At 37.2% G+C, this 16,780-nt stretch overlaps 1 protein-coding gene across 4 annotated transcripts in view; it reads left to right on the plus strand.

Annotated features, from left to right (window-relative positions):
* Nucleotides 1-13,130, plus strand: part of SLIT2 (slit guidance ligand 2) — a 392,002-nt gene extending 378,872 nt beyond the window's left edge. For all 4 annotated transcript variants that reach the window (XM_007496674.3, XM_001368444.5, XM_056802468.1 and 1 more), the window contains 3 exons: nt 6,993-7,281; nt 7,478-7,689; nt 8,906-13,130. In XM_007496674.3, the coding sequence (XP_007496736.1) occupies nt 6,993-7,281; nt 7,478-7,689; nt 8,906-9,147 (743 nt within the window). In that variant the 3' untranslated portion in view covers nt 9,148-13,130. The remainder of the gene's footprint in view (nt 1-6,992; nt 7,282-7,477; nt 7,690-8,905) is intronic.
* Nucleotides 13,131-16,780: the final 3,650 nt, after the last annotated feature.

Below are 16,780 nucleotides of genomic sequence, written 5' to 3' on the forward strand. Positions count from 1 at the left end.
GACCCTCCAGACCATGTGAATCTAGGCAAGTTTTCTAAATTTTCTGAACTTCACCTTCCTCATCTGTAAATTGGGCATGAAAATAATAGCAGCTCTCTCAAGTTTTTTTTCTGATCCTCACATGAGATAATATATGTGTCTTTGTATATGTATATGAGTGCATATATGAAGTGCTATATAAATGTTAGCTTTTAATAGGAGAATCAATATGCTATAGCCTTCCTATTCATTTTGCAATTTAGATATCTCTGACTTAGTGATGCTCCAGAATTCACAGTCATATAGCATTATAGGGAGAAAACTGGCATTAAAAATTGAGAATTTTGTAGCAGGGAGCACTTGTGCAATTTTCTAGATGTCATCCAGCCTACTATCTTTCAGTCCACTTTTGGGCCCATCCCATTGTCTCTCTGTATTATTTATCTAAGAAATATTCAGTATCACAAATTGATAGTATATTTGTTTTAGTTTAAAACATTCTTCTTATTTAGGTGTACATGTACCTATTTGTATTATAGTAGGGGCAAAAAATTGCCAGGTTTAGATAAACATGAAAATGCAGAACTGAATTGGAACTCTTTATTTAACATACTGTGATATCAGCTGTTCATCTCCCCCTGCTAATTCCTGAACCAGAAAGGGAGGCAGCAGTCATCAAAAAGTGTTGTAGTTACTTAAGGAAAAGCATGTAGCAAGAGTAGAGAAGCACTATGCTAACAAAGGCATGATGGCTACTGGTTTAAGTAAAAATCAAAGTATTAATAATAAAATGCCAATTTCTAATGTCATTAATAAGTAATCCTAAAATCAAATGCCAAACATAATTTAAGGAGTAATCAGCATCATTAAAATAAGTCAATGGTTCCTCAAATGGACTAATTTTAAGGCTGTCTCATTTTAGTGTATTTAAGTGCCTTACTTAAGATTTGAAATAGATATGAAAAGAGAAATCATCTGCTCTAACATCTATAGTTTAAAGATAAAGAAATAGCCTAAGAAATATTAAATGACTTGCCCAAGAGTAGCCAGTTAATAAGCAAAAGAAACAAGATTTGAACCAATTCTTGATTCCAAATCCAGTAGCTTTTATATTATTCAAGGAAAGTCTGAAAATTACTTCAATAATACTTCATTCAATCTGTTATAACCTCAATATGAATTTATTTTCCAATAGTTTAGATAATAGCCCATTCACACCCTACCAACTAATATGTCTTTTCAACAAATCCTGAAAATAATAAATAAATCCTTCATGAGGAATCAACTAATGTTCTACAAGCCTTCCTTTAGGTCTTTTAACATTATATCACACCGTTATAGCACATGAGCTGCCACTTTTTATCCTCTCTTTCTACTTTATGCTATGCCTCATTTGATATTAATAATCAGAGGACTATTGAATAAAATTATCTCTTGTTCTATCAAGGAATCTTCAATATTAGTGTAAGAATGGAAGAAGAGTCTTGAAGGCCATTTTACTCTTCTGAATCAAATACTCCATTACATATAATAAACTATAAACATAATAGATATATGTAAGATTTGAATTAATATCCAATACTCCAAGTATTATACTTATAAAGTTTATTAACAATCACTTGAAGTAGGAGTAATAAAAAGGAGATGGAAGTAAAAAAACCTAATTATCTAACAAAAATAAGACCATGCGAGTAAATTCTCCTGCCACTCAACTCACACCATCTTCACAAAATGGAATCAGGGGAAGAAAGCACAAGAGGTAGGACAACACAAAATTTATATTCTCCCTACATCAGCACATAGCATGAGAAGAAAAGTGGAATGCTAGAAATTGAAATCCTGGGAACAGATTCTAATTACACATATATTATATAATTAAATTATTAAATAATAGATCCATCTACTTCATTTGTTAAATTATTTACAGTAAAATATTATCATATATAAATCCAATATTATATATACATATATGTATATATAATTACATACAACCACAGATATGTGTGGATTTTTTAGCTCCTTAATGTGCCAAGTAGTTAGTAATCCAATTAATTTCCCCCTTTTGTCTGGTGTTTTGAGAGAAAAGAATACTTTAATCACTTCTGATGTTATATTTATGGCATCTGTAGAGATGCTTCATAATTTTTCTTTCTTTTTGCCTTTTTTTAAACCTTTTCCCTCTGTTCTAATACTAACTCTAGGACAGAAGAGTAAAGGCTAGACAAATGGAGTTAAGTAACTTCCCTAGGATCACACAGCTAGAAAGTGTCTAAGACTAGATTTGAATCCAAGTCCTCTAAGCTCCAGGCCTGGCTTTCTATCCACTTTGCTACTTTACTACCCCAGAGATGCTTCTTGACCTCAGATTGTCTCTTTCTCTTGCTTAGTTCTTCCAAGTTGTAAGTTCTAAAATTTCTCTATCTCTTCGTTTCACTGTTTTTCTTCTAAGTTCCATATCTCTTGGGGGGGGGGGGGGAGATCATTGGTTTCCAAGTTCTCCCTTGATCTGTGGTTTTACAAAACACAATTACAAATGTACACAAGTATACACACACACACACACACACACACACACACACACACACACACAAATAAACATATACCCTTTGTTTCTAAAGTTTTTATTTTTAGTGAACACAGAACACAGAGCATTTTAAAAACATAAGAATTCTCAGAAACTTAAACACATAAGTAGCTACATTTGCATCTTTAATGAACATGTAATTGATATTTCTTCACTTCTCCTATTCATGGACTCATTATTTTTTGTAGTTACCTTCTCTAAGGGGAAGCAAGGTGATATAGTGGATAGAGTATTGGACCTGAGTAGAGGAAGACCGAATGAAGCTTCCTTGAACCCACAAGAAGCCTCAAGATAGGAAGATAGAGGAAGGATAGAAGTTCTGTATGCCACGAGGGGGATGGCAGAGTCAAGTTAGAGATATGAGGTGGCAGGAATGAGTCAGAAATCCAGGCCTTATTAATTATCAAGGAGCCACAGCAATAACTCCGATCAGTGGACTACTCAGAAGGCTTATACCTATCCAAAGATCCAAATTTAATACCACACAGGTCGGAGACATGATAGAGAAAAGAAAGTGCCTGGTTGAAGGCCAGGTCCCAGGTGGGAAAGGTAGATCAGGAAAGGAATCAAAGATGGAGCTTGGCCAGAGGCCAAGCTCCAGCAAGGACAGGTCAGTGAAAGCTGAGATCCAAGTGAAAGAGAGAGGTGGAGCTTGCTGTGGCCCTGTATTTAATATCTTTGATATGCAAATATACACAATACATAGGGATGATTATCATTGGTCAATGACAAGGTATAGGTGTGGTTTCTCTTAGCCAGGTGAACACAAAGAAACCTGTTTTCCCGCCTAACCTGGGGGAAGCTGGGGTCAAGGGTCAGAGGCTTTCCCAGCCATGCACAAGACTGAGCATGCTCAAGACTGAGCATGCTCTCTTCTAAACCAGTCTGTACACACTAACTGTTTCCCTTGTCCATAGCTAGGGGTGGACTGCTACACCTAAGTTCAAATTTTATCTCAGATACTTGCTGCAACACTTTGGGCAAATCACTTAACCCTGGAAACTTCCATTTCCTCATCTGTAAAATGAGCTGGAGAAGGAAATAACAAGCCACTCCAGTATCTTTGCCAAGAAAAACTCAAAAATGGGGTCCCAAAGTCTTGGACCCAACTGAACTTAGCACTTCTAGACCAAGCTCTCAGGTTGTAGTGCTTAGTAGAACAATAAATATTTTCTAGACTTTGGGGGGCGGGGGAGCGGTGAGAAATGTACTTTCCTGTCTGACACCAAAGAATTATCCTATACATTTCATGACATTCTTCTCTAACCTTAAAACTGACTGTTTCACCTTTCATGGAAGTTTTAATGGCTGAAAAACCTACTTTTCCCTGATGGTTATATTTTTCTAGATGTAACAAGGTTATCCCCAAAGGTTTGGAACAATAATTTTTCCCCCTAATTCTGTAGTGACCTCTTTTCCTCTGCCTGAAAATTCCTTTAGCCTCATCCATTGAAAGCCCTAGCTAACCCTAGACACATTCCTTTCTGTTCAGTCAGCAAGCATTTATTAAGTACTTACAATGTCAGCAATGAGTTAAACACTAAGAATATAGATATGAGGAAAAAGAAAAACAATGCCTGCCCTCAAGGAAATTACACCTTAACCAAGGAGATTACATTCTAATAGAATTATTGTTCGAATCAGTTTTCCTAAGATAAATTTAGTAACCCTATTATTAAATCTAGTTCTGCCCTTTTCTAATTTCCTGGGCTAGAGGCTTGGCCTAGAATTCCTACCCATTATGGTGCCTTGATTTGATGTGTGTTATCTCTTGGAGTCCATAGGGTATAACGACACCATCTAGGCTATAATGACAGGCTACTCATTCACAGAATGGAGCCCACTGACATGTCAGTAAAGGCTCATATCTTCCTGGGCTCTGATTATCAATTGTACCCACTTCCTTGGATTCATTTTAATATATTCTGTAAATGAGTGATATCCCCTTCACCCCTGAAGTAATAGTGTCCTAAAACAATGGTATTAGAATTATACCAAAAAAAAAAATACCTTCACATAGGTAGAGTCACAATGGGAAAAAAATTGTTCTGTAACCCTTGCCTTCCCCCTATACCTTATTCATGTCTCTGGCTTAGATAGAAGTGGATAAAGTTGTCATTGAATGTTAGGAGAGAAAGGGAGGTCACTTTACCAGCAGGAGTAATGGAATAATTTGGTTATAGTGTATAAGCTATCCAATGAGAATGGAAGAGTGAAGGCACTTGCAGGTCTGGTTTTCTTAGTTGAAAGGCCTGAGAAATCTCACTCACTCACACACACACACACATACACACATGCACACGCACACACACACAATATTTTTCCATGTTTACATGATATATTTTCTTTCTCTTCCCTCCCCACTCCCAGAGCCAATAAGCAATTATACTAGGTTATACAAACAACATTTATATTTTGAAAGAATAAATTTTAAAAGAAAATTTGTCTTGGCTTACCTTCAAAACTTTAGTTCTCACTACAGACCTCACACCAAAAAGGAGCGGGAGAATTGTCTCCCCAAACTGTCTTTATAGGCTTGGCAGAAGGGATGAATCTGAGCTCTATTGATTCAGTTACAGCATGGCATAGGATCTCTAAACCTAGTTTCAAATCCCATCCCCTTCTTAGTCCTGTGCCCTAGGACAAAATGAACTATCCACTGAGCCTATTTCCTCATTTGTAAAATAAGACCAATCTCACCTATATTCTCTTTTCATCAGGGTTGCCAGAAAGCAAGTGTTTTTGCTTTGTTTCATTTAAGCATGAGATGATGATTATGTACTTTCATTTGATCTTGATTTTGTTGGGTTTTAATTAAAAACTGTTTTTTCAAGCATTTTAAATTGCTTTGGAAGAAGAGAGTGAAGAGAACACAGGGTAAACAGGAGCACAAGGAGTTATAACCTTGAATAGAAAATTCACCTTAAAATAATGAAAACAGAATAGCTTTTGACATTTTTTTCAAATTTTCTGTATATAAATGGGCTTTTTTCTTTGTAGAATACAGTTTTTATCATATTTCTCCATTCCTAATTCTTTCCCTCCTCAATCCCCAATCCTGCCCACTGAGAATGCAAGAAAAACAAAACCCACTAAATATGTATAGTCATTCAAAACACATTTCCACATTAGCCATGTTTTAATTTTTTTAAGCAAGAAAAAGAAAAAAGTGTACTTCAGTCTACACTCTGAGTACGAGTTCTAAGTCTATAAGTGAATACCATGAGAAATGTGGTTGGTATCAGTGTTACTAAGTCTTTCATATTTGACCATCTTTACAATATAATTGTTACTGTGTACATTGTTCTCTTGGTTCTACTCCAATTTGTATCGGTTCATATAAGTCTTCTCAAATTTCTCTGAAACCATCTCCATCATTTTTTATAGAACATTTGTATTCCATCATATCCAAATACCACAACTTACTCCATTTCCCAATTGGTGGACATCCCCTCATTTTCCAATTCACACAGAAAGAGCTGCTATAAATATTTTTCTATGTATATGCTCTTTTCTTCTTTCTTAATCTCCTTGGGATATAACACCAGTATCAGTATTAATGGAACAAAAAACATGCAGTTTAATTAACTGATTCTGAGGTTTATGGGCCTCAGAGGACCTCAAAATTAGGGTAATTGTATCAATACTACAATTGACACAAGCAGTACCCCTCAGATTGATTGGGAAGAAATAAAGATCTGTTAGAATTCAGACTCAAAGCTATTCTGTCAGTCTATACTGGCACATTTACACTACCAGGATCAGAATGCAAAGCACCATGAAAAGAGTATGTAGTCCTTCTTAAGGTGGAGATGGAAGTGTACATGAGGGAAGAGAAGGAAATCTGCTTGCACAGATGCATCCAGATTTCCTCTTGACCCTGAGGTGAACTGGTTGACTGCTGCATCAGCAACCCATCCAGATATTTTTTTTCCAAGGTTTGGCTTAGACCTGTGGAAAATTTGTTCCATTCTGCCAATAGGGATTACCAGATGACTGTCGCTTGTGGTATGTATACACAAACACATATGCACGCACATTCATTATTTTTTCGTCTGTGGTTGTGAATTGTTTGCCGAGCAATCCCATTTGTAGTTATTAATGTCTTGGAGTTGGAAGACTCCTTCTCAATTAGTGACTAAAAAGGAGATGAATGAATCACACACTCCTCCCCGGTGGTTAGTTACTTCTTTCCAAAGTTAGCCATTCCGCTGAGGCCTGACCACATCCCATTCAGTGTTCTGCTCTGACAGATCAGGGGCCAAAATTTATAGGAGGCTATTGCCATGGGCTCAAATGATCAGCCTGATATCTACTTTTCCATGGGTAGTACAGTACAAGCTAGGTCTCTATTCATTAATATGATCTTACCATGGCTGTGTGCCAGGAAAGGGAACTGCCTTCTAACGGTGGTATATTCTCACCCAAGGAATGCCTGGAAAGAACAACATTGCAGCTCTTCGCCAAGCTCCAGGACAGAATGGCACCAGTTTCCACGGCTGCATTCGCCATCTGTACATCAACAGTGAACTTCAAGACTTCAGAAAAGTGCCCATGCAGACAGGCATTCTGCCTGGTTGTGAGCCATGCCATAAAAAGGTGTGTGCCCATGGAACATGCCAGGCATCAAGCCAGTCAGGTTTCACCTGTGATTGTGAGGAAGGATGGATGGGACCACTGTGTGACCAGCGGACCAATGACCCTTGTCTTGGAAATAAGTACGTCCTGATAGTAATTTGTATTGAATATCAGGGGGTGGGGGGAACTCCAAGGGGCAGATGCCATTTTTACTTAGGCCATTACGGTTATATTTCCCATATTCATTCATTCATCTCAATGAAATAATCCCTCTTCCCCTGTGTATTCCATTTAATGCATTTCCATTCTCTTGGGTTTCTTTTTCTTCCTTTCTAGATGCATGCATGGAACCTGCTTGCCAATCAATGCATTTTCCTATAGTTGCAAGTGTCTGGAAGGTCATGGAGGTGTCTTATGTGATGAGGAGGAAGAACTATTTAACCCCTGCCAGTCCATTAGATGTAAACATGGAAAATGCCGACTTTCTGGTCTCAAACAGGCCTATTGTGAATGCAATAGTGGATACACTGGGGAGAGCTGTGACCGAGGTAAATAAAGCTGCTTTATTCATATCACTCAGGCCTGGGATGGAGAGTATAAAAGGCTTCAGAAATGAGTTGTGGGAAGCTGGGTGGCTCAGTGGATTGAGAGTCAGGCTTAGAGAGTGAAGGTTCTAGGTTCAAATCTGGCCTCAGACACTTCCTAACTGTGTGAACCTGGGCAAGTCACTTAACCCCCATTGTCTAGCCCTTACCACTCTTTGCCTTGGAACCAAGATGGAAGTTAAGGGCTTTAAAGATAGACAGATTAGATAGATAGATAGATAGATAGATAGATAGATAGATAGATAGATAGATAGATAGATAGATAGATAGATAGGTAGATAGATAGAATTATTTTCCAATCGTTCCTCTTTTCTTCCCCCTTAACCCCAAAGTATTTTTCTCCTCTGCTCAACTATCCTCTTTTACCTTTTGTACCTTTTATTATTTATTATTTCTCTGCTTTCTCCAATTGAGAAGCCAGGACCCTTACCCCTGCTTCTAGTTTTGTCACAAATTCTGCTTTTTGACCTCTTGGGTCCAACTTATTTAACACAGCAAATTATACAGGTGAGATGGATGAAAACAGGCTGACTCTTTATAGACTCACCTTTCTCCCTTTCCCTTTGTCTATCAAAACTTGCCCTCATTTTCTTCTCCAGCTGGCATTTATTTATTTTTGTGTGTGTGTATATCAGTGTGACCTGATTTGAGGAACGTGCCCATAGAAGTTTTTAGCAGATGTCTCCTTTTTGAGCTGGTTTATACTTGGGTAATTTATGAAGTTAGTGGAATGTAACTTGTATTAAGTAACAGATTGAATAATATTATACTCTAGGTCTAATAAATTAAATTGTATGCTCTCTGAAACAGTTCCCTCTGGTAAACAAAACCAGCTGTTAGCCATGTAAAAAACCAAAGATGTGTATTTTTGTAATAAAGGAAAAGATTTAAGAATCTAATTTTCTTGTCACTGCAATAACATTGTATTTATAGTCAGTGTATATAACATTTATTTTGCTGAGAATAAAAGGAAACAAAGAAGTTTTGGTTGGATTTTTTTAACAGTACAGGCTTGGGGCACCAGCTAAGATGACATACCTACTGAATCCTAGCACTTAAAAATAGCAATTACATTTTTTTAAAGAGTATCTCTTGAATTGAATTTGAGACCCTCTTCTTATAGAGCACATGACCTACTGCTGTATTTTTTCTCTCTTAGAAGTCTCTTGTCGAGGGGAACGCATCAGAGATTACTATCAAAAGCAGCAAGGCTATGCTGCCTGCCAGACAACCAAAAAGGTATCCCGACTAGAATGTAAAGGCAGCTGTGCAAGTGGCCAGTGCTGTGGACCTCTGAGGAGCAAGAGACGGAAATACTCTTTTGAATGCACTGATGGGTCGTCCTTTGTGGACGAGGTTGAAAAAGTGGTGAAATGTGGCTGTACGAGGTGCCCTTCCTAAACATGTCCCTGGCACCTTTGTCTTTGAAAATGTTGTATACTTATTGACCATGTCGGACTAATTAATGCTTCATAGTGGAAATATTTGAAATATATTGTAAAATACAGAACAGACTTATTTTTATTATGAGAATAAAGACTTTTTTTCTGCATTTGCAAAAGATTGAAGTGCTTGAACTAAGACTTCTCCTAGGCCAGAGGAGCTTGAAGAAAGACAATATACAAAGAGCATTACAGCAGTGAAGGGAAGAAGTATAACTGCTTTTAACACGGATTCTTCTTTATAACATGCTGAAGACAAATGGATGCAATACCAAGAGACGTTCCGCCTACAGAACATTGACGAAAAATTGACCTGAACAAAAGGCCTATTATATGTGCACTCATTCATATCAGTACATATCACTTGTTCCATTAGAGCATACCAAGTGCACGCACACATAAACATGCACACATGACAAATATATGCACACACATATGAATGAGGATGCGAGTTGGGCGAATGGGAATCCAGAGTATACCGATAAGAAGAGTGTTTTGGGCATAATTTGAAAATATCCTGGAGAGTTCAGTTCCAGTAATGGAAAAAAGATTTGGTGTAAAACATGAGAGGAATGAGATCTCTAAAAATATTCTCAAAATATATTCTTAACGTCAAGCATGTTAGCAAAAGAAGCACACTGAAGTGTTCATCTACCTTTTTCCAGTATTAATTTTGTAATATAAATGTTAAAGGGGACACAGAACCAATAGATTATTGATGGATAAATTAGTAATATGATTATTTTTTGTTTCTGAGTTTAAACAGCCCTATACAGTATTCAGTTTCATTGAGAAATATTTATTATATCAAAGTACTTTGTACTTAACATTTTTAGGCCATCCCTTTTACTGTTTTTCAATGGTTTAATATATTTTAATTTATATTTGTCCTGATATTTTTGTATTTTGGATTTTTTAAAGAATTAAAATCAGGATTTATCATTATTATTATTATTATTATTGCAATAGGACTAACATAGCCTGTTGTCTTGGGGGTAAATATTTTTGGTCTGCTTGTTTTTCTTAGTATCTGCCCTCTGGTGTCACTAAAAGAACCTAAAATCAAAAGTGACCATTTCATTCTTTGGTTATGAATACTGTCATCATTCAGGACACCTCCCAAGAACCTGTAAAAGTATGAGAAGAAAATTTCATCATTTTAGACAGCAACTGTAAAGAAAGGAATGTTCCCGGCACATATACATCCCCACAAAAAGACAGTATATAGAAAAATGATGCTAGAAAATAGACCTTTTTTACAAATTAATATTTCCTCAGAGATCTTTACCCTTAAAAAGCTGTAATGTCAAGAACTGTGACTTTTTTCCCAAATAATAAAACTACTTTATTACCCTGTTCCCTATGTTAACATGTTTGCTGCTAAATGACAACATAGAATTGGTAATGATTTATAGTGGGTTGTGCTCTTCTTTCTTTAAAATCCCAGGGTACCCTGTAAAAATGCAGATGTTTCTTTCCATTTTTTTAAAACAAGAAAATTAGATGTACATGTATAATGCAGTGTGCTTTGTCTTATCTGGACTAATATCAGTAATGCTACTGATGTTTGTAAATTAAACAAATATTTACTTCATTAACAGCTTGATGGCATTCTTAGAAACTGGGCAATTTTTAGGGGAACTCTCCATATTTAGCTGTTAATCAAAGTTGCGTGGTGGGAGGAGGGGTGGAAGAAAACATGTGCCTTTTTATTACATTCTTAACATGATACTGCATCACAGACCTGGGAAAGGCCACAGGGAAACAGTGTTAAATAAGAAGGCACTGCTTTTTGTAAACAAATTCTTATGTGAAGTTATTCCATGGGGCATTTTCAGGTGAATTCTGTCTGAGCCAAATATGTTTCTCTGCATTCTCACCCTCAATTAGATTTAGGCAGGAAAGGCATGCATTGGAAGGTGAAAAGAGCATGTCTGTGAAACACAACATGTTGTTTGAATGCAGACTATTCTAGGTGCATCTTGGTGTGACCTTGGGAAGTCACAACTTTTCTGGGCTACAGTAATGCAAGAGATTTGGACAACATAAACATAGGTGATCCCAGTATTTTCTATTCCATAAACCCTTTTCGACAACAACAAATATATGTTGTGAATGCCCAGGGTAATTTACTATACTACTCATAAGCAATTATTTAATGCTTCAGGCACAGTTAAAGAATTTTTTTTATTGTGAACCATTATTGAATCCTATAGGAGTTTGAGATTCACTAAAAGGGAGTCATTGAATTAGGTCATCTCAAAAGGCCCTTTCAACCCTAAATACTAGTGTCTGACTTATGATATAAGAAATGAAAAACAAATACATACATCTTCCTTATTTTATCTATACTTCTGCAGTATGCCATTTAGAATGGGTTGGTTCCAATGGATAATCCTCATCCTCTCGGACAAAGTCTTTATTGTACCTTCATTTACTTGTTTGTACTTTGTAGTCATTGAAGTCTTGTCTCTTGGGTGCAATGTTGAGTGATGTTTATTATTGAACCAAAATGTTTATGAAGGTAAAGCAATATTTACTTTAGATTTATGTTTGCTATTTTTCTTGGACCCATGTTTATTTTTTTTTTAATATATGAATGTGAAAAGCGATTACCTTAAGGACTAGTGAAGATGAAACATCAAACAGCGAAAGGACTCTGGTTTTAGAACAATGTGAAACCTTTTCTATTGATCAAAATGGAGATGTGGTATATGCTAAGTGGTGTTATTGCAAGGGGATTCCTTTGGGACACCACAAGGAGTTCACTTGATGTCATAGATTTTGTTGTTGTTGTTGTTTAAGGAAAATGCCGACTTTGAACCCAAAGTGGAGTCTGAGTAGCTTTTAGATTGTATTTTTCTCCTCTTTGCTGCTGAATGTGCAAAATAAACAAAAGCGCAGCCACTATTGAACTTGGGATTGATTAAATGGCTCATAGGCCATTATTTGCTTGAACACAAGCTCCTTTGGGCAAGTGGGCCTCACTTCAAGAAAACCCTATGTGCAAAACTTTGACTTCACCAAATGACTAAATTGAGAGGCGATTATTCATTTCATAAAGTGTTTCAATATATGTGAGGTTCACTTCAGAATGTCTCTTCAATAGACCATTCTTCTAGTGAAATTTAAACATAATCTGATGTACCTTCCCCTCCCCAGAGGACTTGGGTTTGAATCCTGATACTGCTGCTTCCTACCTGTTTGACCTTGGGCAGGTAACTTTACCTCTTTGGGCCTCTGGTTCAAAAAAATGGTTAGATAATAGATGTTGGATAAAATGAACTCTCAGGTGTTATCTAGCGTTAAATCTAATTAACCCAAGTTGATATTAATCCATTAATCACTACTTTAGGGGATGAATCATTTAACTATTTCTGAATGAATCTAACAATTATGTCATCTAGCTAACAGAAATTTCTTCAACTTGCAACTCAAAAGTCTTTAGTAAACACCTAAGGTACTAGGTGTTGAAGATACAAAAACAAAAGCAGCCCTTCTCCTCAAAGAGCTTTCCATTCTTTGAGGCAGAGAAGCAAAATTGGGGAAGGGTAGCATGAGATATTTTGTCAAGTGTTTTTCTGAAATCCAAATATAATGTATACATGGAATTCCTCTGAATTGCCAGTTTCTTTTTTTTTTTGTTAAAATGGGAATCAATTTTGTCTAGAATAATCTGTTCTTCCTAAAACCACTTTGACTCTTAGTGATTAGTGTTTCCCTAAGGAATCAAATACCAGTCATTTAAATAATATATTGCAAATTTTGCCAGGAATTGAAGTCAAGCTAGTCAAACTTTGGATTACAGTGTGAAGAATCTACCCTCTCCCCCTTTTATAAAATCAGAACATTGTCTCTACTGTGTGGCAGTGTTCTGTGTTCTCTATAGGTTTTCAAGGATTGCCAATTTCACCTCAACAATAAAGGTGTGTGTTTGTGTTATTGTTGTTGTTGCTTGTGTGTGATTTCTTTAGTAGAGAGAACTCCCTCATGTGGGAACTTCTTCCACCAAAGCAGATCAGAAACTCCTCTATAAGTAGTGTTGGACAGTCACCTGGGATAGTGAGAGGTAGATTGAGCTTTGTGTCCAAGGTCACACAACTAGTATGTTCTAGAAGCAGTGCCTGAACCCAGACTCCAATCCTGACCCTCTATCCAGTAAGCCTCCCTAGCTCTCTGTCATTATATAATAAAGATACAACTGAATGTATGTGTAGTGGGTTCATTTCAGTTTCAGCAAAAATATTCTGTGCTTAAAGTAACCTTATATCAATTGGCAAGCAGGTAACAAGTTTTTACTCTGTGTAAGGCTTTGTCCCAAGGGTTAGGGACGTAATGAAAGGCAAAAGCAATTCTTGTCCTCCTGAAGCTTACATTTGAAACTGAATTACAGACTATAGTAAACGACATGGTAACATGGTTTACCATGAAGCAATAGAATGCCTCAACCCATTAGCAGTTTTATGGCAACCTAAGAAACTCTTCTTAATTATGTGTTAGTAAGAAAAAGCTTTACATCATCAAAACAAAATCTATATATTTTTGTCTTCTTTTATTTTCAGAAACGTTACCCCACAAAACATGGCTACTTTTGTTAAAGTTAAATTAAAAACTCCTGGTTCTTAGTTCCCATAGAGTGTATTAATATTTACTTGAAATAAAGAAAGCAGATAAATAGAGAGCAAAGCCTATTTCTAATCTAATTCTAATCTTGCCATGTGGTGCTCTTCCTCATTGCTCCCAGCCAGTGTCCTGCAACACTGCTGACCAAGAAAATAGTGTGCACTCCCTCACACAGCCTCTTTTATCCTTTCTTTTGACCCAGATGCATCTCCTGTGTGTTCACCTGACATCCTCTCATGTAGCGCAGGGACTCAGATTGGACAACCCCAGGGTAGGGAGTTCCCTTTACACACCTCAAAAGCTTTGTTGTTGTTTGGTCATTTTAGTCATGTCTGACTCTTGATGGCCCCATTGTTTTAGTTTTCTTGGAGGAGATACTAGAGAGGTTTACCATTTCCTTCTCTAGCTCATTTTACAGAAAAAGAAACTGAGGCAAACAGGATCATACAGCTAGTAGACATCTGAGGTTAGACTTGAACTCAGGAAGATGAGCCTCTCTGATTGGAAGTCCAGTGTTCTATCTATTGCACCACTTATCTGTCCCCTTTAAAGACTGTGGAGGTTTAATTACTTCAAAAGGATCTAAGAAAAGAGCCATGAAATAAACTAATCAACCAGTCAACAAGCTTTTAAAGTATTGGGAATACAAAGGAAGACAAAAGTATTCTGCTTGTCCTCAAGCATCTTCTAATGGGAGCAATTATACAAACAGCTATGTACATACACCATGTGTAAAAAATAGACTCAAACTCTGGACTTCAATCCCCAGAAGTCCTTGCTCCACTTCCCCAGAATGCTTTGAATTTTGAGGTGGGCCGAGATTGAGAAGGGATTTAACCTGATTGCAAAGGCTTTTGTCGCTTTTTTGGACTTCCATTTTGGAGCAGACGCGGCTCTTCCATGATTTGAGATTATCTTGTCTAGGCCACTCTGGCCTAGGCATGTGTTTCTTATCCTGTATTTTCTTTAATCCTTAATCTTTAATAAACCTCTAAAAAATATAATATTCCTTGCAGAGAGAAACTAATTTCTACCTGCCTCAGTTTCCCTAAATTTTAATCTTTACACATGAATAGAAAAGAAAGCACTAGCACTACATCCGAGGTATGGAGGACAGGAAATTGAATATTGTGAAAGAGGGGAAGCAAGTCCACCAGTGTAGCTCAATCATAGTGTAGATAGAAGAGAGGAGGCTAGTTGTAAGAGTATCATTTCATATTTGATCCAGGAGTTACTAGAGTTTTGTGAGTAGGAAAGAGGGTGACGGGAAAATCACTCTGGCAGCTGAGTGGAGGATAGATTGGAATAGGCAGATACTTAAAGCAGGGAGACCACCGAGAGTTTTCATAATGAGCTGAGATGACACATGAGATGAGAGCCTGAACCAGTGCAATGACTGGGTGAATGGACACCAGGAGATACAAAGAAGAGAAATTAGGAAAGAAGAAAGAATGAGACCTGACAACATATTGGATGTGGAGAAGGGGTGACTATGAGTGAGGAGTCATGGAAGACACTAAGATGGAGAAGCTAGGTGCCTGGAGAATGGTAGTGCCTTCAACAATAATAGGAAAGCTGGAAAAAAGGGAGGGAAACCTTTTTGGAGGAGGGAGGTTAATGACCTGAATCTTGGATGTATTGATTTTGAGATGCCTATGGGATATCCAATTCCAAGGGTACAAGCCTAGTAGTCAGGATCCTGGCAAGGGCTATATAAATACTTCTGGGATTCATTTGCATAGGGATAATAGTTGAATCTTTGAAGTGAATGAAACCAAGAACAATGTGGGTCTCTGCAAGGTTTTCTTCAAGACCCTATTATAGTATAAATGAATATTGACCAATTATAAGTTATGAATTTCTTTTCAAGTATTTAGAATATTAGGCATGCAGACTGTCATTAGGGAAGAGTGTTACATAAATTAGCTCCACTTGGCAACCATACAGATGTTTTCTGTGCAGCCTTATTATCTCATCTAATAGTTAATATGTCAAAATGGTATAAACTGATCTGTAAAAACTACCATATGCTAAGCAATAGAGACACAAAGTAGTATGATAGAAAGGAAACCAGCCCCCACTAGGGACTTAAAATCCAATTTTATAAAAAAGGACTTAAGTATTACAAGATTAAATAACAATAAAATGTAAAGTCCTTGAGGTCAGGGAACATTTCATCCTTTTATCTCTAGAACCTATTGTCAACGAGGAATCTAGAAACCCCAAACTTGTAGCCTATTAAGATCTGATGAACCCCAAGTTTAAGGACTAGCTTGTAAGTTGGAGACCCCAAAGCTAGTACTTCTTCCTTGTTCCTGTGAGAATCTACCCTGAATCCCAGGCTAGCAGGCTGGACTGAATGATGGACCCTAGGTAGACAATCCACTTTAGGTGGAGGCTAAGCCCAAGCATCCCAAGAGTGATTCTTTGGCGCAGTAGGCCAAGTGTCAGGCTTCCTAAGCCAAAGGTCTCAAGAAGGAGGGTGTTATATATTGGGAGAGGCTTCTGGAGATAAGAGTGACTGGGCTTGGGTTTCCCTTCCACCTAAAGTGGATTGTCTTTACCTCAGGGGACACTATTCAGTCTGAAACTGTTAGCATGGGATTCCCTTCAGGGTAGATTCTGACAGGAACAGGGAACAAGTACTAGCTTTGGGGTCTCCAATTTACAAACTAGTCCTAAAACTTGGGATTCATCAGTTCTTACTAAACCCCAAGTTTGGGGTTTCAAGATTCCATGCTGACACTAGAATAGTGCATGGTATACAGTCAAGGACCTGTTTGCAACTCAGATTCTTGAATAGGAGATAAGGTAGCCAAGGCAAGGGAATGTGATCAAGGAAATGTAGACAGACTGTAAGTGCTCTCACAGATACAGTCTCATTAGGTCCTCACCATATTCCTATGCTGAGAACTCCTTGTTTACATATAAAAAGCTGAATAGATATGATTCTCTTGGTAGAACAGATG

The sequence above is a fragment of the Monodelphis domestica genome, chromosome 6 (assembly GCF_027887165.1).
Source record: "Monodelphis domestica isolate mMonDom1 chromosome 6, mMonDom1.pri, whole genome shotgun sequence".
NCBI classification, from domain to species: Eukaryota; Metazoa; Chordata; class Mammalia; order Didelphimorphia; family Didelphidae; genus Monodelphis; species Monodelphis domestica.